The sequence below is a fragment of the Gymnoscopelus braueri genome (genome assembly GCF_963280865.1).
Source record: "Gymnoscopelus braueri genome assembly, chromosome: 24".
NCBI lineage: Eukaryota > Metazoa > Chordata > Actinopteri > Myctophiformes > Myctophidae > Gymnoscopelus > Gymnoscopelus braueri.
In genome coordinates this window covers 27,902,515-27,923,838 of record NC_137626.1, presented here as the reverse complement: position 1 = coordinate 27,923,838, position 21,324 = coordinate 27,902,515, and the positions used below count along the sequence as shown (strand labels likewise).

Genomic DNA, 21,324 nt, shown 5'->3' with positions numbered 1-21,324 from the left:
TTTGTGTGAAAGTGCAGAGCGTCTGCGCATCAACATAATGCATGTGTGCATACGTGAAAACAGTCACGCATCAATGTACGCGAGTTTCATGTGTTTCCCGCGGAATAAAAAGCCCATGCCTGTGGGCAGGCAGCCTGGTGGGCTCGCTATAAATAGCCTGATGGTGACAGCGGGCCTAAGAGCCCAGTGTGAAAGGGAGACGATCTTTCTAGAGTTGTCTCTGCTCATTACACAAAACACAAGTCTAATTTCACACCCGGCCTGCCTGGTCATCCCGCCAACTCGCTACCTCATCTGTAAAAGGCCATGCGGAAACAAAACCTCGCATTTCGATTCGTCCTTTCCCCTGCGTACAATGAGCTTTGTTGCTGTTTAAAATCCGGAATGGTTCTGGGTCGTAAACTAGCTTTTCTAAAACGAGATGTGTTTTGCTGAAAATAATGTATTTTAGAAATCGATGTAATAAGAGGAAACGGTCTACCCTGTGGCAAAGATTGCGTTAAGGCTATGTTTATACTACTGGCAGATTGAATTTTAGCCTGTCCATATTGGAATAAGATTGGTTTTATCAAGTGTGAACAGAAGAAACAAACAAATCGATTTTTTTGCAAATCAGATTTGAACCACATTCGTAGACTGCTTGAAATCAGATTTAAATCTGATTTCTAAAGAAAGGTGTACGTGTCTCAGTCTGGTCACGACGATATGTATCGTTTTGGGGGAAAAAAACATTGTTTTGAATTTTTTTTTTTTACAATTATAATAATCAGGCATGCAAACAGCCCCGATGTGAAAAGGGTGACAACCTGTTTTTTTTTTTCGGGTCAGGTGTCACACTATTGCCCTATTTGGATTCAAAACGGCTATTGTAGCTGAAAAGCTATTATTATTTGTGATATTATTTGTATTTTGCCAATTATTTAGGGGCCCACTTGCAATACCGGCCCACAGGTTGAGAACCACTGCTGTAAGGCATCAGCGAGTTGCTGCTCTCATCTGCCTCCTGATGAATGAAGCGACATTAAGACCACAGGCGTTAGAAGAGAACGACGTCTCGTTAATTTACCTCCCACCGCTGACTGTAATAATTGGTGGGGGATTAGAGCTGATTGGTATTCATGAAAAGATCTGTTTTTCAGGGAGCCGAGTCAACATGGCGTGGAAAGAAGGACATTTGTTGTGATTATGGACATTTTGTAAGTGTTTAACACAGCTTTGGTTTGTAAAATTTTTAGGGGGGGGGGATTGCTTTGCGGATTCCGCACAGTAAATACGGCGGCATTTGCTGTAATAGCATCTAAATTTAGAAGCATAGAAATTCAAAGTACAACATTATATCGTAATGCGTATTGTCCCGAGGGGAATTCAGTGATTCATCAACACACACACACACACACACACACACACACACACACACACACACACACACACACACACACACACACACACACACACACACACACACACACACACACACACACACACACACAGCAGTGGATGTACAGAATGACACATGCACTAGTCAGCAACACAAGCTATCACGAGTCAGGTTAACGAGGTAGTGTCAGAACAGAGAACCAAGAACAAGGATGATGCATTGAAAAGTAAGGTGTATTAGAACACACACACACACACACACACACACACACACACACACACACACACACACACACACACACGTGCGCACACTTCCCCATACAGGTGGACTATGATACAATTAAGCAATTATCATCCTATGCTGGCATGTATGAAAATGCTGAGCAGACCCATTTAACCTGAAATTGGCATCAAGCTGGCAAGGGGAAATGATCTACAGTAAGTGACCATGATAGAGGGTTCGTCATTAGGACACAGATGGCAGGAGCTTCAGTCTCAAAGACTGCTCAACTGGCTAGTGTTTCCATAGGAACAGTGGTTAACGTGGCATCTGCATTTAGATCTATGGGAAAGACATCTGTAAATAGGGTCGGACTTTGTGGTCGAAAGGGCACATTTGATGAACCGCGATGCTTGTGCGTTCGTGCAATACGGGTATGACGTAAATATCTCTGCTGTCCGGCAGACTCCAAATTGTTCATTTTTCAGGAAATGACAAAAACAAAATAAAAGGTGGAGTTAGGAGGTTTTGTTCATCATTGATAAGAACAGCTGAAGCTCCAAGCTCACAATGATGTTGGAGGTCAAAAGGGGGTGTAGACTGGAGTCAGCAAAACCAGCTAACTCCACCCCCCTTTGGTGGACTTAACTGGTTTAGCAGAAAGTTTGAGGATCCAATGGAGTTAGCTGGTTTGGCAGAAGCGCTTTTCAATACTTTTCATTGGTTCAATATTTTTTTAATCAACACACAGACGTAAAGGGTTCAGTAGCACTGATTTATGGAAGAAAAATGCAAAAGCGGGAAAATGGAGTTTGGTTGTCGGACAGCAACAAATTATGGAAAGATAGAAGAGTAACTCTTCCTCGGGTGACTTTGAGTGTCTTTTTTTAAGTAATTTTTTCAGGCTTTTCTTGCCTTTATTGATAGTGTAGAGAGACAGGAAACAGGGAGAGTAGGGGAGTGACATGCAACAAAGGTCCAAAGGTCGGCATCATGTTTTGGTAGCAATCTGGCAAGCTACTCTACACCAATCAGTATTACATTTATTGTGCATGTAGGCCAAGGAATTCAATCCGTCAACAACAACTATCTTATTTTGGTTGAATTTATAACCTCAGACCCACTGTCGCTATGGGATACGTGTCCATAACGATATGGAGTAAGACTAGGAAAATTGTGCACTTATAATGCGCCTTTCTCCAAAGCTCTTGATAACATTCCAACCGTACGGTTGGTCTCATTGGTCACATTTTGTAAAGATTTCTAGATCTGAGAGACCACGCACAGAGCACTGTTAATTTCGACGACTAAAACTATGACGAAATGTTTTTCTCTACAACCTTTTTAAACTGACGAACACTAAATTAAAACTAAGCTATGATGACTAAAACTATGACTAAATATTACTGACAATTTCGCCAACAAATAAAAACTAAAACAAAAATGTTAGTGGGACTAGTGGAGAAGAGATCCAGTAGAACTAAAAGACAAGTCATTTTATGTTTGGTTGCGCTCGGGTGTTGTGCTCTGAAAATAGCAGATCTACAAGCTCACAACGCGTCGCAGTATTTTCAGCATGTAACCAAGTGTAAAATCAGCCATTACGATGCCATCAAGGCCTGCCAAAATACATTTTTGTCAACAAAATCAACTGTATTTAGTCAACTAAAACTAGACTAAAACCAAAAAAATCTGATGACTAAAATATGACAAACAAAAAACTACGATTAAAACTAAATCAAACAACATTAACACTGACACAGCGGGACTGTGTGTGTCTGGTGTGTGTGCATGAATGTGCGTGTAATAGGTGCGTGACCTATTACACACGCATTCATGCACACACACCAGACACACACAGACGCTGCACCTATGACATACATGCATGCATGCGTGTGCGTGCACCATACACAGACAGAGACAGGTAAAGCAAGGGAGATGCAGATTGACATAACTGTGTCAGACAGTGACAGTGTAAGCAGGGTTTGATTTGCTGGGGGGGATACTTTCGATATCCCCCTCTTCCTGTCATTCATTTTTTATCACCAGTGGGGATTATGTTTTATCGCTACTTCTTGTCAGATTAGGATTTCCTTTTGGGAAATCCTAATCTTTGGGATATTTATGTTTGATAATATCACAATTTAACAAAACAATTTTGGGCACATTTTCAAAATGTGCCTTTTTCTCAACAGCTTGCAGATGGGCAATGTTTGCCATTTTTCGTACAAGAAAAATATAGGGCTAAAGTGGTTAATAAAATGTATGCCCCTTCTGTTTTTTTTGTTTTTTTTTACGAATAAAACCTGAATGTAAATATTATTGGGATGTGCGTCCTGGAGGAGAGTTTCGGAGCACTGAGCAGCCCTTTTTATTTCTAGTGGTAGAGTTGCCGTGCATAACCCTCTCATTACAAAGATCAATGCACATTTGAGAGTTCAGTGTTACAAAAACCAGAGACACTGGTCTACAGCAGTGGTTCCCAAACTGGGGGGTCCTCAAATTATTTTTGGGGGTCCCCAGATGGTTAGCTTAATGTGCAACATTGTTTTCTCATTCAACAGTAAACAAACCCACATACAGTATAAGTGTATACAGGGTATCTGCACATTTCTAAAGTTACAATTTATATATATAAACTTGTCCTGTTAGAGTGAAGTTATTCTGAGTGATGATCACCTTTATCCTAGGATGAGACATTTCTATCCTGATGGGAAGTGGTCTTCCAGAATGACAATGCCCCCATCCACAGGGCATGAGGGGTCACTGAATGATTTGAAAATAATGTGAATCACACACTATGGCCTTATTGCATAGTTTATTAATTTATTTCAATTATCAATAATAATAATAATACATGCAATTTATATAGCGCTTTTCTAAATACTCAAAGTTGCTTTACAAAACAGAAACAAACATAAAAATCACACCCTGTGTGAAGTGGGCGGTGTCTTGCTAGCTAATCACAATACTGAATGGAGTCAACCAATCATGTACAAAAAATAAATACATTTATTGAAACACTCTTTCATGATGGAAGAAACCATAACTAGAAAAAAAACAATTTATGGTTTTTTTCAAGTTATGGTTTCTTATATAGGGCTATGCACATGTGTCATGTGACACTGGCCAATCACAGTCCTGAATAGACTGTGATTGGCCAATCACGGTGCATTGTACAAATTGTACAAATAAAATTGTACAAAATTGTACAAATATCCAAACCTCACTTATAGGGGCGGTTTCACCGCCCAGAAACAACTTTATTAGGAAAATAACATAAAGGTAACAATAAAAGGTAAAAAAAAACTAAGCAACACAAAAAAAGGTTAAAAAAAAGGGGGGCAGCTTTGATGTGAGCTGGGTGTGGTGTCGGAGGTGGTCAAAACAAATGAAATTAGCACTGAGGATTTTACTGTGTAGATTGGGGTTCCAAAGATTTAAAACATTGTATCAAATGGGGGTCTGTGGCCTCATGCATATCAACCTGGGGGTCCATGAATTTATTTAATTCATATATTAAAAATTTCCCAGGGTGCAAAACAATGAAACAAGTTTTCTATATTTTGAAACACGAACGTGAAATTCATTTGTTTTGGCTGAAACCTCCTATTCCAACACACGCCTAGTTGTGTGTTTCCTTGTACTGTACTGTGTTGTAGGCTACTTGCCGTTGTGTACTGTCATTGTACTGTAATTGTACTGTACAGTGTTGTAAAGCAGTGACAGGATGGGATCAGGACAATTAAGGGCTCACTGTGCACTTTCATCTCTTTAATCTCAACAGACTCGTCGACCTTTCGTTTCATCTGTCTGTCTCTCTGTCTCTGTCTGTCTGCCTGTCTCTCTCTGTGTCTCTGTCTGTATACTCTCTTTCTCTCTCTCTCTCTCTCTATCTATCTCTCTCTCTCTCTCTCTCCCGGCTGTCTCCTCACAGTCTTATCAGGACTGGAGATGTTTGAATGTCAAAGACTGGAAATCCCCAAGAGCCTCAGGCAGACTTTCTTTGTTCTTTCAGCCAACCAGCTCTTCCACTAAACATGTTTTGACTATATAGGCCTACTGTAGTATATTATGTACTGAAAATAGACTTGATAGATTGACCCTGAGGTCCTTTCTACACCGGAAGGGTTTGGTCCCAAAACGCCAAATCACTCAAACGAACGCTTATTAAAGCTGAATCTGCCCATATCTAAGGGCCCGTGTCCACCAAGATGTTTTTGGTCTGAGCGCAGCGTATGTTTTGAATTGTTTACAATGGGAGCATCGCGCCAAGCATTTATTTTTGCGCTGGCGCGTTCACGTGTGGCGTTTTTATCTGCTTGAAGCTGCTTGAAACTTGAACTGAAATATTTTTAACTTGGGCGTTTGGACACGTTTTTAGGCGAGCGCTTAAAAAAGACCCAGTGTACACGGACGGCCCTAACTCCCTTTAATCTTCTGTTTTTCTGGTCAGGCTCGGACTTTCTGTGCGCCACCCACATCATCCCGGTGAAGAACGAGGAGGGCGTGGTCATGATGTTCATCCTAAACTTCGACTCCCTGGAGGAGGGAAGCAGCGACTCGCTGGAGAAACTCAACCACACCCCGCCGTCCAAAGCGGAGCAACGTGAGTAGGAGAAACAAAACGCATCCACGTGGTAGACACAGTACAGTAATTGTAGTCAGATATTACTCAACGCACTACAAGTGAAAGTTGCTGTGTCATTACATCGTACTTAATGATAATGATAAAATAAAAAAACACTGTACCAACCAACTGTATTTATACTTTGGCTATAAAAAAAAAGCCAATCTACAAGCTTACAGACTGGCTATTTTAATAAAAATCGAGAAAATATGTGAAAAATGTGGAGTAATAAATAAATACAGAAATCTTCTTATGGCGGTCTCTACATATCAATTTGGGAATCCCTGACATGAAAATGTTTGAGAACCACTGGGTTAATGGTCTGGCTGTCCGGGACACTCCGTCTGTCCGGGGCACTCCGTCTGTCCGGGGCACTCCGTCTGTCCGGGGCACTCCGTCTGTCCGGAGTCCGGATCACTGAAACATCTGCACAACAAACAGCTCCCGTTAAAAGGATTTTTTTAATCTGCTAGACAGTCAGAGTTCCTCAGACTCAGACATGAAGTCTGAGGAAGAGCCTCGTTGCTCGAAATGTCACTCTAGCCGATTAAAAATCCTTTTAACAGGGAAAAAACGCTAGCAGATTAAAAACCCTTTTAACAGGAGTTATTTGGTGTGTGGATTTTTCCGTTTCAACTTCACTAGTTATTTCTTGATCCGGCCGCCCATCAGATTTGGTGTCTTTTGTATCGTTTCTCAGCCTACTCATTAGCATCAAGTTTTGTGAAAATCCACCCATTACTTTTTTGGAGTTATTTTGCTGGCAGGCAGACACACACACACAAAGACAGGATTGATTATAGCAACGCTTGGTTGGGTCTTGTAATCAGTCCTATCCATGAAAGTACTCACTTTCTTTTATATCATAATTTTTTTCTTTTTACCCATTTTTCTCCCCAATTTAGTGGTTATGCCAAACAATTCCTCCCCACACACATTTCTGTGTTGTTCACTGCTGTTGTATCCTACTGGCTCACCTGCCAGTGAGGAGCCCCCACCGGGAAGAAGTAGGGCCTTCGTTCTACTCTTCTCGCCCAACACTCCCTACTGACAGGTGCCGCTCCAGCCCGTAGGAATACATGCAGTGACACCCTCCCCGCGGGCCAATGGTGTTCGTATACAGGTATACGCTCGACAAAGCCGGATGCACCACGATGGATTCAAACCCACAATCTCTGTGGCGGTGGGCAGCTACTTTACAACTGCGCCACCCGAGCACCAGTACCCACTTTGGTGGATGCTTTGTACCTGTAACTTATTCATACTTAATGTATTTCTTTTTTTAAGCGCAAAAGACCACTGTGACCATCAAATCCCCAATGTTGTTGTTACAACCACACTCTGCCAATAGAGTCTAACAAACTACCACTCTGAAAGTTTACAACATTTAACCACTTAAACCCTAAATACTTTGTTGACTGGGGTCCCACAGTGATCTGTATTTGGCACCCTTCTTTTTTCCCCCCCTCTACACCAAATCTCTTTGCCCGAAAATAAGCCAATCCACAAGATGACAACGTGTCGGGTTGCAAGCTTGCTGTTATGGCCGATTGTTCACCTATCATGACATGCCCAGAATAGGGATGCTAGGGTTCGTGTGGTTAACAGCTGCTCTCTGTATTGTTTTACAACAAGAATAGCAATCAAAATAATGTGACAGTGTTGTGGGAGGCATTGTTGCGGCTCCCATATCCCTAAAAGACAGAATGGTGTGACTCTATAACAAAAAAGGAAACATTTTAATATCCAAAACACTGTAATCTGTCTGCTTTCACCTTGCTGGCAGAAGCTACACCTCCTACATTATCATGCACACATAAAGTTATATGTCAAACACATATTCTATTTTGATGACACCAAGGCAGCCTGACAGATGCTGTGACTTGCTGTCTTTTTTTCACTGACCCAAATAATGAATGTGAAGATTTTAGTTTCAAAACCAGGATAGTTTTAACCACTTAACCTATATACTTCGCTTGACCCAGGGGTCTGTACTTGGTCCCCCTCCTTTTTTCTCGCTACATCAAAATGCGACACGTTGTGAGCTTGTAGATTTGCCCAGCAAATGCTAGGGTTCATGTGGTTAAACTCGATTTAAGGTTAAAGGGATATTTCACTTTCAAAAAAACTTTTGGTTATTTTATCGTCTACTTGGACTTTTGTGAGCCCCCCAGACAGTTTTTAAGTTGCTTGATTCAGTATTTAGATATTTGATATTCATTTTATCAGACACGCCCCCTTCCTATACAAACCCATTATAACTTCAATTTCAATTTTTAACATGTTATATTCATCAAATACACCTGTCCTTGGTTCTGGTGACTCATCCTGCCCTCCTAATACGCGAGGGGGCCGTGTTTTTTCGATTACTTTTTTCATTTATTTTTAATATTCTTTTTGGAAAATGAAAAAAATTAAATACAATTAAAAATATATATAAAATAAATGGAAAAAGTTATCGAAAAAAACACGGCCCCCTCACGTATTAGGAGGGCAGGATGAGTCACCAGAACCAAGCACGGGTGTTTGTGATGAATTTAACATGTTAAAAATGGAGTTTGAAGTTATAATGGGTTTGTATAGGAAGGGGGCGTGTCTGATAAAAAATGAATATCAAATATCTAAATACTGACTCAAGCAACTTAAAAACGGTCTGGGGGGCTCACAAAAGCCTGAGTAGACGATAAAATGACCCAAAATTTTTTTGAAAGTGAAATATCCCTTTAATGTCTTTTCATTCAGACTTGATGTGACAGAAAAAGAAAGGGTTGATCTTGTAAACGTTAAGTTACAGTTGACAATTGTCTTCCCTGTGGAATGTTGGATTGGTTGATAGATATAAGCACTTAAACATTGTAAATCTGTGTTTAACTTATTTTTGACCAAGATCAGATGATGCACTATTCCTCACACTGGGTGACATACGTTATTAAGCTCAACTCATAGTCACCAAATAAAGAACTTGGATGGATGTCTGCAATAGACGTATAAGTTCACAACGCGTCATATAGCGGTTGTGAGCTTGTAGATCGCCATTTTCACTATTCGTTACATGACGAAGTAAATAGAGCTTAAGGGGTTTTCAGTATGCTAGGCTATGAAGTGCAAGAGTCTGCGGACAGTCCAAGTCCAAGTCTCTGGACTATCTGGGTGTGTGCGTATCTGCTACCTGTTTTCAACACTAGTATGTAAGCTTTAGTCTTCACTACACATTGACTGAAACAGTATAATGGCATTGGTAGCTGGCTCAGTAAGATACTGAAACATTTAATTTCCAGTGTGGCACTTGAAAGGCATGCAGTTCAAGTAGAGAAGTGGGCGCGCTTCAACTGAAGAGCGTGCCTTGTGCTAAGTGGCAATGCCACATGCCTGTCCGTGTGGTTCCCCATACAGCACATAACTATGGATTTCAGTCTGTGCATTGAGGTTGGAGGGGATGGGGGAGGAGAACAATGTGGAAGAAAGAGGATGGAAGGAGAAAGTGGGAGATGTGGAGGAGGAGGAGAGGTGATGATAATAATAGCAATAGCCAGCCGTGACCTTTTGTTCATAGCTGTTCCTATGACAGCCATGCTATGGCACCGTGGCAGCAGGGACACTTTCCTGTTCACCTGCTTTAAGGACCGTGTCCACAGGAAGTGTTTTTTTTTTAGCTGCCAGCGCCTTTCTGTCATTCATTTCTATGGCAAAGACGTGCTGGAGCGCTCCTCTTCTCAGCGCAGAGCGCCACGTTTCCGTGCTTTCGGCATCCAGAAGTTTTAACGGAGCGCTCTGGTCACCCCAAGTAGGAAAAAAAGTGCATCTTTTGGAGAGGAGACCCCGCACATCAATCAATCACTTGTTTTGACCAACCAGTCAAAATTGAGGAAAACTACAAAGAAAACTATCCCTTCCCTTTATGCGGTAGATCGACAAACATGAGCGGTAGATCCTGGCGGTGTCGGACAAACCACCCGGTCATTTACAACCTGACTTTGAAGCATTACCAGAATAGGTTTAGACACTAAAAACCCTCTTATAAGTAGCCATGAGGAATGTGCAATGGGAAATGTTCAGAATTAGGATTATGCACATGAGTGCAACCTATCGGTTGATACAGTTGGTTTGAATGTTGCATCATCAGCATCACTCCGTGCACTCGGTGTGCTTAGTAAGAAGCACTCTGGACATGATATCCAAAGCGCTCCTCCGCTAATTAAAAAAAAAATAAAAAATCTGGGGACACGTCCCCTTAGGCTTTCATATCACTGCAAACAGTTCTTGTTCAACGTCTTTTCGGAGAGAGGTCGGAGAGGCTTATTGTTGGTATCAGCCGAGAACTCCATATCTAGGCAAAGTTTAATATGGTTATTTAGGGGTGGAAGTTTGCACCATGGCCACGTCTTTACATTCTCTTGCAAACGATTCACGACTGGCGACATCCCATTACGTTTCACATCGTAACCTACTGCACAAGTATAAGTGTAAGCTGTTTAGTTTTGGGTTGGTTGCGTATTTTGATATGTTATCAATTATGGTTAGCTTGCTGTTATTGTTGCCAGCATTGAAATTCTGTGGATCCAGTGTCATTTTAAGAGACAAATGAGTGCCGATAGAACACCTGTGCAAATTGCCATTGTCAGGCATGCAAGCCAACAGTTTGTGTTGTGTGTGATGTCAGACCGGAGATCTGCTCAACCTTTACAAGGTGTTGCAGACAACAAGAGGTGGGAGTGTGATTCTATGATTTTTTAAATACTTATGCACTCTGACAGTTTGACTAGCTAACGGCTTCAAGATGTCTATAGCGGGCTTGAAGAAACAGTTTCATAAAGCTAGCCAGAAGGTTAGTGAGCTGGTAGGGGGTTCAGAGGGAACTAAATTAGACGTGGACTTCAAAGTCTTGGAACGGAAAGTCGATGTGACTACCAAAGCAGTGGTGGAGGTTATCTCCAAAACATCCGAATACCTTCAGCCCAACCCGGCATCACGTGCAAAGCTGTCGATGTTGACCAGCATGTCTAAGATGCGTGGTGAGGTAAGGAATACAGGCTACCCGCAGGCGGAGACCCTGCTGGGAGAATGCATGGTCAAGTATGGGCAGGAGCTTGGAGAAGATAGTTGTTTTGGCGGAGCTCTATTGGACGGAGGAGAGGCCATAAAGAGATTAGCAGAGGCCAAAGACTCTCTAGACATCGACGTCAAACAGAACTTTATTGACCCTTTGCAAGGCCTCTATGACACGGAGCTCAAAGACGCACAGCAACACTTGAAGAAGATGGAAGGCCGTCGCCTGGACTACGACTACAAGAAGAAGCGCCAGGGCAACTTTCCAGAAGAGGAAATCAGACAGGCCTACGACAAGTTCCACGAGTCCAAGGAGGCGGCAGAGACCTGCATGTACCACATACTGGAGACCGACATAGAGCAGGTGAGCCAGCTGTCGGCTTTCGTAGAGTCCCAGTTGGAGTACCACAGACAGGCTGTCCAGGTCCTTCAGGAGCTCTCTCACAAACTCAGAGACAGAATGACCGAGGCCCAGTCTCGGCCACAACGTCAATACACACCCAAACCTAAACCTAACTTTGTCATTAATTTCTATGGCAAAGACGTGCTGAAGCGCTCCTCTTCTCAGCGCAGAGCGCCACGTTTCCGTGCTTTTGGCATCCAGAAGTTTTAACGGAGCGCTCTGGTCACCCCAAGTAGAAAAAAAGTGCATCTTTTGGAGAGGAGACCCCGCACACCAACCAGTCAAAATTGAGGAAAACTACAATACGTGGAAAACTATCCCTTCCCTTTATGCGGTAGATCGACAAACATGAGCGGTAGATCCTGGTGGTGTCGGACAAACCACCCGGTCATTTACAACCTGACTTTGAAGCATTACCAGAATAGGTTTAGACACTAAAAACCCTCTTATAAGTAGCCATGGGGAATGTGCAATGGGAAATGTTCAGAATTAGGATTATGCACATGAGTGCAACCTATCGGTTGATACAGTTGGTTTGAATGTTTCATCATCAGCATCACTCCGTGCACTCGGTGTGCTTAGTAAGAAGCACTCTGGACATGATATCCAAAGCGCTCCTCCGCTAATTAAAAAAAAAATAATAATCTGGGGACACGTCCCCTTAGGCTTTCATATCTCTGCAAACAGTTCTTGTTCAACGTCTTTTCGGAGAAAGGTCGGAGAGGCTTATTGTTGGTATCAGCCGAGAACTTGGGAGAATATCCCTGTTTCAATGTGCTAGATGGATTGCTGAGGTAAAGCGAGTCACCTACCATCAGCTCCCAGTATTTAATACACAACTTGCCACGCCCAAGCCATGCTACTCATATGCTGAGTTGGCGGTGCCATGGGATCGAACCCATGACCAAAGTCCAAAGGCAAGTGCTCTACCAACGAGCTACCCAGACACACTCAAACACACTTGTAAAACACACTTGTAAAACACACTCAAACACACTTGCAATGACATCATTCCAATGTTTACTCTAATGAAAGTTGACATCAGTGTAGAACTCCATATCTAGGCAAAGTTTAATATGGTTATTTAGGGGTGGAAGTATGCACCATGGCCACGTCTTTACATTCTCTTGTGAACGATTCACGACTGGCGACATCCCGTTACATTTCACATCGTAACCTACTGCACAAGTATAAGTGTAAGCTGTTTAGTTTTGGATTGGTTGCGTATTTTGATATGTTATCAATTATGGTTAGCTTGCTGTTATTGTTGCCAGCATTGAAATTCAGTGGATCCAGTGTCATTATAAGAGACAAATGAGTGCCGATAGAACACCTGTGCAAATTGCCATTGTCAGGCATGCAAGCCAACAGTTTGTGTTGTGTGTGATGTCAGACCGGAGATCTGCTCAACCTTTACAAGGTGTTGCAGACAACAAGAGGTGGGAGTGTGATTCTATGATTTTTTAAATACTTATGCACTCTGACAGTTTTACTAGCTAACGGCTTCAAGATGTCTATAGCGGGCTTGAAGAAACAGTTTCATAAAGCTAGCCAGAAGGTTAGTGAGCTGGTAGGGGGTTCAGAGGGAACTAAATTAGACGTGGACTTCAAAGTCTTGGAACGGAAAGTCGATGTGACTACCAAAGCAGTGGTGGAGGTTATCTCCAAAACATCCGAATACCTTCAGCCCAACCCGGCATCACGTGCAAAGCTGTCGATGTTGACCAGCATGTCTAAGATGCGTGGTGAGGTAAGGAATACAGGCTACCCGCAGGCGGAGACCCTGCTGGGAGAATGCATGGTCAAGTATGGGCAGGAGCTTGGAGAAGATAGTTGTTTTGGCGGAGCTCTATTGGACGGAGGAGAGGCCATAAAGAGATTAGCAGAGGCCAAAGACTCTCTAGACATCGACGTCAAACAGAACTTTATTGACCCTTTGCAAGGCCTCTACGACACGGAGCTCAAAGACGCACAGCAACACTTGAAGAAGATGGAAGGCCGTCGCCTGGACTACGACTACAAGAAGAAGCGCCAGGGCAACTTTCCAGAAGAGGAAATCAGACAGGCCTACGACAAGTTCCACGAGTCCAAGGAGGCGGCAGAGACCTGCATGTACCACATACTGGAGACCGACATAGAGCAGGTGAGCCAGCTGTCGTCTTTCGTAGAGTCCCAGTTGGAGTACCACAGACAGGCTGTCCAGGTCCTTCAGGAGCTCTCTCACAAACTCAGGGACAGAATGACCGAGGCCCAGTCTCGGCCACAACGTCAATACACACCCAAACCTAAACCTAACTTTGGAGAAGACGACCAATCAACTGGTAGCGACACAATGATTCCACCCTCGCGTCCCAGTAGGTCTCCAGAACAGGCGAGCTGTAAGGCACTATACGACTTCGAGGCGGAGAACGAGGGAGAGCTGGCCTTCCATGTGGGCGACGTCATCGCCCTGACCAAGCAGCTCGACGAGAACTGGTACGAAGGAATGCTGCACGGCCAATCGGGTCATTTCCCCCTCAACTATGTTGAAGTCATTGTTCCCCTGTCACATTAAAGGAGTGATAATACATTTTATTTTATAGTTATTTTGAATGTATTGTCTAGGTAAATGAGGTGTCTATGACTGAATGTATGTTTAAATAGAAATGTTGTGAAAGAAAGCGGGATAGCAGAAGGTTTATTAAGTACTTAACGAGTACAGAATGGAACAGGAAAGGTTTTGTGTGTGTGACTTATTTTGGGGTATAGTTATTTTGGGGGCTTTTTCATAAGCCTTTATTTGATAGGTATGCAGCGTAGAGAGATGGGAAACGTGGAGAGAGTGTAGAGGAGTGACATGCAGCAAATGGTCTGGCCAGACAGAAATCGTAAAGGGGACTATCAGGCATTAGAACCCATGTGGTATTCAATCTAACCATTCAGTCGGTCGCCGTGTGTGTGTGTGTGTGTGTGTGTGTGTGTGTGTGTGTGTGTGTGTGTGTGTGTGTGTGTGTGTGTGTGTGTGTGTGTGTGTGTGTGTGTGTGTGTGTGTGTGTGTGTGTGTGTGTGTGTGTGTGTGTGTGTGTGTGTGTGCGCTAGAAGTGTCGGACATGGGAAGTTGTTTAAATGCAACAGAAACATGTCATGGTCTCTCACTCTTGCTCCCGCCCTCTTGCTCTCACCCATCGTGTGAATTGTGCAACCGTTTCTGGCAAGAACTATGTTTTTTGTTGTTGGTTTTTCTCAGGTTTGGGCTCTTTACTGTATGTTGTGATTAGGCTCGGGTCGGGCTTCAACTCACTCAGGTTGGTTTGGGTCGGGTATGAGAACTTCAGAGAGGAGAGAGCAAAGAGAAAGCAGTGACCGATCATAGTCATAAAGTCATTTTCATCTTCATCACCCAACATCGTCATCACCAAGAAGAAATATCAGATGATGGTGGCTTTTCACATTCCAGATCAGAAAATACAATTTGTAATATCAATCCACCCCATCTCAAGTGTTTTATTGTCCTAGACAAAATATGTACTGAAACAAAATGCTGTTACCTGTAATAAGAGATTTGCACACAGTATGCTGTTAACATTTATGTTTTCCTACAAGTACTGTAATTGTAAGAAATAGAAGTCACTCTGGATGGAAGAGTATCTGCTAAATGCCTAAAGTACATACTAATTCTGCACAGCTTCTACCAGAAAGACACTGGAGTCATTTGCCTACAATGGAGAGCTGTATACATTTGGTTGCTTCGTCTGTGTCGTCAATGCCATGTGGAAATTGAATCTAGAAGACGGTTGAGCCCAAGGGGAAAGGCCTGTTGTTAGGTGATGCTGTTGCATGCTGGGAGGTCATATCATCCTGTTTGGAGGACACGCACCCAATGACCTGTGCATCTTAGATGTAAGTCCTACCCTGAAGATGTTATTTCTAATAACATGCTGCCAGCGATGAACATATCATACAGATTTTTGATATTTCATACTGATTGGCTTTAATTGGCTTCTAAAGTGTGCGGGTGGGGCCTACAGTATTTTACTGACAAATGCCAAACCATGAATGCATCGTCCACTCAACCCCAAATTTGAATCACATATTGAGACAACCATTTGTGGGTGTGCAGGAAAATGGTTGAGGCATTTTTCCGTCATAGTAGTGCAAAGGTAGCTTTTCAGTTTATAAAAAGTTACATAGTGTAGCTTAGGCCCTATTATAACAAGTATACTTGTACATCAGTGTTGTGCATAAATAGCCGATCTACGATCTGAGCGCATCACACGTGGGCTTGTAAACCTGCTATTTTTGCTGTTTTTGAAAATCGATTATTTTATTAAAATCAATTGTTTTATTACAATCGGTTATTTTAATAACATTGATCATTTTTGATACTCGATTATATTGATTAATTCAATTAACTGCTGCACACCACCTATACTCACCTAAAAACAACAACATAATACCTATAAGTGGGGAGACAATTTCCCCTTATTCCGGCGCTCGTGGTTGAACATCCAGCTAAATCCACTACTATCTCCCTGCATGGTGTTGGCCTGTGTGTAATCGTCACCCAACAGCTCCTGCAGGATTGCTGCTGACAGACAGCTCCCCTTGGCATGTGTTGACACCAGTGTCGTTTAGCAAAGGACGCCACCTTTGCCCGCTGTCATCTCAGTGCTATCTGGCCCCAATTAGGGCTTAAAGGCTGCCAGGGGTGGCCTGATGAACCCGCTGGAGCGATGTTGCTGCCGCGGAAGCCGCGCGCCACTAGCTCATCCCAGAGCTGTCGGCGTAATAAGAGTGTTCCCTTTCCCTAGAGGCACTGTCCAACATGCTCCTGGTGCCTCCTCCTCGATCCCCTCCCTCTCTCTCTCTCTGTCCTTTCTCTCCTCTCTTTTGCCCTTTTCCCTCTCTCTCTTTCTCTCTCTCTCTCTCCTTCCCCCACACTGTATTTGATGAGGCCCTAATAGTGTGTGTGTGTGTGTGTGTGTGTGTGTGTGTGTGTGTGTGTGTGTGTGTGTGTGTGTGTGTGTGTGTGTGTGTGTGTGTGTGTGTGTGTGTGTGTGTGTGTGCGCGCGTGTGAGAGCTTATGGCGCTAGCTTTTTATGGAGGCATGCTCTTGAAAGCCTTTGAGTCAATATTTATGTGGAAACAGCACATTCTTGTAACTCCATGTGAGTAACTCCATGTGAACTGAAACAAAACAATTAATATATTACTCATCAAGTGTTTAGAAAATATTAAAGAATAAACACCATGGGCAAGGCAAGTTTAATTGTACAGCATATTTAGTCAAAACAATAATAATGAAATAATGAATGGATGTAAATTGAAATTTGTAAGCTGAAAATCTCTCTTGGGTAAAAGGCATGTTATTAGCTTAGATTTAAAAGTAGTTAGGGTTGGCACACGCCTCAGAACCTCTGGATGTTTGTTATGTGTGTCATGATAACTAAATGCCACTGCACATCTTTTCATTTTAACTCTGGGAACATTTCCAGGTCCCAGACAACTTGGGACTTCTTGGGGGTACATAATGTAAAATAAGTCCGTTTTGGAATAAATTCGGACTCATGACTCATTGGGAGCCAGTACAGAGTTCTTGGAATTGGTCTCTTGTGTTCAAGCTTTCTTAGTTCTAGTTAGAACTCTATACCTGCTGCATTCTAAATGAGCTGTTACTGTCTGATGATACATAACAGTAGTCTAACATGCTGGAGATAAAGAAGGTTTTTCTAAGTCTTGTTTAGACACAAATCCACTAACTCTTACTATATTTTAAAGATAAAAACAATGGGCTGACTTTGTTATAGACTTAATATGACATTTCACATGTAAAGTGTGAATAGACTCAATAGGCCCAATGTTCAAACCTTAGGGAACAAATGTCATTTTGTCAATGGAGACAAAATAGTCCCTATATTGGAGATAGGATTTATTTATATAAGTACAGTTACACAAAATAAATCCCCCCTCCAATTTTGCACCAGCCTTTGGATTGGTAATTACACCTATTATTACATTATTGTTTTTTTCCATGCCACAAAGTCCAACCTATTTTCCTGCCTGTTTAGCAGTATTGTATGGTTCAGTGTTGATTGAAGCACTAATGTAGAAATAATGTGGAGGCTATGAAAGGGCATAAATATTAAAATGGTTGAATAAATAAGGTTTTACATTAATGTATATGATGTAAATTCCATATTGCACTTGTTTATATTATACGTTATTATATTCACAGCATGTAATAGTGCTTGTAATATTTGTGCGTACATAATATACGTAAAATGTTTATTTATTTTTGTGAGTGCATGCATGCTTGCGGCATGTCTCTCGGGGCATTTGGGGGCATGCTCCCAAGTCAGTACGTGAACGTGTGTGTGTGTGTGTTCGTGTGTTTGTGCTCGCACACGCGTGTGTCCAACACTGATAGGATCTGTCCTGGCTTTCGGTTTTCTAAGGAGCACTGACACAGTTGTGTCAAAACAGCAGGGCAATCCCCTAATGGGACCACGCTCTATGAATAAAACACCATTCAGCCCTATCTGAATATCTAATGTGGTCATGAATGGCTCCAGACTTTATTTACAAGGTCGAGTCTCAGTCCAGGTCTGTCTGTCTGTCTGTCTGTCTGTCTCTCTCTCTCCGTCTCTCTCTCTCTCTCTGTCTCTCTCCCTGTCTACGCATCTGGCCTTTAGTGAGTTTGTCTTTCTCTCAGTAGTGCACTTTACTCTCCTTCACTCCTTCCATTAACTCTACAGATTCCACGTTGCATTTCTTGTTCCTCAGCTTGAACAACCCTTCCCTGCTGGTAGATGGATGCGGGTGCGGAGCTCCCAGGCCTCTGCATAATTGAAGGTTTCGGCATTCCGGACGCACACAAGCCTCCACACATGTAAATGTAGCCCATGCTCTTACAATGTCGTCGCTGTCGTGCGAAAACCTTTTATGTCCAAGGCGGTTACTTTTCAGGAAATGGAAAAAAAGAACCTGATGGATCCAATGTAGTTATTACGTATTCACAAGCTTGTGTTAATACCTTTCGGTGGTTACATATGTTTCCAAAACAGCAAAAAGAGCAGATCTACAAGCTCACAACATTAATTTACAAAAAAAAAAGTTTAAATATAAATATATATAAATATTATGGAGTTACAAGGTTTCGGCAATGATATGAACACTTACTACACTGATGTGTAGAGGGATACAAGAGGGACTAGAACCTTGTAGGAGAGGGGCTGTATTGAAATGGTGCGGGGCCATGATCCATGTATCGCATTAGCCCTCCTCCCTCACGGGAATAAGCAGCCATGCATAAGGTGCTGCTTATATCGATTTGCCTCTGTGGCTCAGCGGCAAGCCATCCATCCCGTGACCCATCTTGAATTCTCCCCATTTTGGCTGTGATGGGTGCTTGCTGGGAAGGCTTCCCCCCAGACCCATAAATGGCACAGATGATTAGCTGGGAGGCATTTGATGCCGTCGGCTATCAGTCTGGCTGATAGCCGACTGCCTCGTAGCCAACTACTGTTCCAAAAATGTCTCTATCACTGAGTTAGGGATGCTTGAGACACTACAGATTGCATTAGGATGTGTGTCAATGTTTTTGCAACACATTACAAGGGTGGTGCCAGGCATCCAGTAATATTTGTTTAGTCCCAAGCAGGGTGAGCCAAACGGCCATTTGAAGAGGTGAGTGGGAGAGGCAACGATTGCCTACACTTTCCTATTGATAGAGTTATATTATGCAATAAACTACGATGGAGACGTACAGATCTGGTCAAAATTTGTTGAGCCACCTAGAAGACTATAGCCAATAGCATAGATTACTATGCTGTCATTTGGGTTAGATTTACTGTAGACAGTTACCTCCATCAAAGAGGTTACGCTTTTGACCGTCTGTTTGCTGTGAACAACAAATCTTGAAATGTAATGAGTGGATTGCCATGAAATCGGCTGTGCACGTTCATGCTCTCAAGAGAAAGAGACATATTCATTTTTGTGACCGTTCCTCTCACGCCACCATCGGGCCAAATGTTCGGTGTCAAAATAGCGTATCTCTTCACCCCATGTGTCATACAGACACAATTTGCTGTGCACATTGATGCTCCCAGGAGAAAGACATTATTGGTTTTGGTGACCCCATGACCGTTCCTGTAGTACCACCATCAGGCGACAAGCAATCTGGGGAGATTTGTAGGCCTTGGCAGACGTTAGCACTCTATTGAGGGCATGCTTGTTTCTTCCTATAGCCATACTGATATATGATACAGAAAAATACAAAGGATTGTCATTTGTGTCTGATTTAGCTGTTACTGTGGACAGAAAAGCTTTAACCTGCCAAAGACCTCCCCCACAAATGACATATCATAAAAAATATCATATATATATATATATATATATATATATATATATATATATATATATATATATATATATATATATATATATATATACACACACACTATGTTCTTTCTTTCTTTCTTTCTTTCTTACTTCTTCTTTCCCCCCCCCTTTCCAATTGACCCGCTGTGAAAACCCTGTCCTTTTAATTTGCTTTCCATGTTTATACATTCAATGGATGGAACACAGACATGGGCTAGAGTGTGATGGGGAAGGGTGGGGTGATAGAGAGAGGCATCTGCTCTGGTGCAGCTGTGAGCTGCTGCTGGATATAATGGGGGATCTGGGAGCTGCAGTCATTCCGACACCACATGCAAATAGGTAGCCAAGCCCATTAACCCCATGAACCCTAGCATCCTTATTCTGCGCAAGTCATAATAAGCGAACATTCGGCGAAAATATCCGATCTACAATCTCACAAAGCAGCGCGCTTTGTGAGCCTGTAGATCGGCTAAAGATTTGGTGTAGACTACACCAAATCACCAAACTGTCCCTCTACAGTAGAGGTCTTGTGGACCCCGGTCAGCAAAGTATAGGCTATAGGGTTTAAGAGGTTAACTGCGCTGGAATATACTGGATAATTGGGCAGCTGGGAGCGCAGTCATGCCGACACCACATGCAAATAGGTAGGCAAAGCCTATTAACTGCACCGGTCCGGCATGCTTTCACTTTCACTCACAGTCATCAAAATCATAAAGAGAATCGTTTTATGTTTCATCTGAGCTAAGTTCTACTTTTTCCTGCTCTCTGTCTTCCTCTTTTGGTTACTTCTCCCTAAAACTTAAGCGCCTAACATCAGGGTATGCAGACCCAATTAGTATCCGATGCAAATATTTCGTTCTAGTATCATAGCAACCAGGGCCACTATGCATCCTCCGCTTTTGTAATGCCACTCTAGAGTGTTTGCAGAGAGAGACTGAAATAAAAAGGGAAGAGACCACACACATTCACACACGCACGCACACACACACACACACACACACACACACACACACACACACACACACACACACACACACACACACACACACACACACACACACACACACACACACACACACACACACACAGCACAGCTAGTGCTTAAAGGGCAATGAAGCTCAGCGCGCGCTTCCAGCGTGCTCAATATCACCTTTTAAAAATAGCAACATGCAAGGCTCTCTCTTCTCCTCACACACAAAAGCATGACTGCATTTTTAGCTAATTAAGAGATTTGCAGCACATAAGTCGCTACTACGCAGGCGCCATAATTAGACACACACCTCCCGAGTG

General features: G+C 42.7%; 3 protein-coding genes across 3 annotated transcripts in view; all 3 read left to right on the top strand.

The window, feature by feature from the left end:
* The window catches only part of LOC308080556 (voltage-gated inwardly rectifying potassium channel KCNH7-like), a gene marked incomplete at both ends in the record, with an annotated part of 123,516 nt that overhangs the window by 44,535 nt on the left and 57,657 nt on the right, over nucleotides 1–21,324 (top strand). Inside the window, one exon of the mRNA XM_080422451.1 lies at nucleotides 6,054–6,206. Coding sequence (XP_080278577.1) covers nucleotides 6,054–6,206 — 153 coding nt within the window. The remainder of the gene's footprint in view (nucleotides 1–6,053; nucleotides 6,207–21,324) is intronic.
* LOC308080197 (endophilin-A2-like) lies at nucleotides 11,005–11,886 on the top strand (the record flags this gene model as incomplete). The annotated part of the gene is made up of 1 exon (XM_080421973.1): nucleotides 11,005–11,886. The coding sequence occupies one exon, from the start codon at nucleotides 11,005–11,007 to the stop codon at nucleotides 11,884–11,886; it is 882 nt and encodes a 293-aa protein (XP_080278099.1).
* On the top strand, nucleotides 13,187–14,230 carry LOC308080897 (endophilin-A2-like; the record flags this gene model as incomplete). The annotated part of the gene is made up of 1 exon (XM_080422986.1): nucleotides 13,187–14,230. The coding sequence occupies one exon, from the start codon at nucleotides 13,187–13,189 to the stop codon at nucleotides 14,228–14,230; it is 1,044 nt and encodes a 347-aa protein (XP_080279112.1).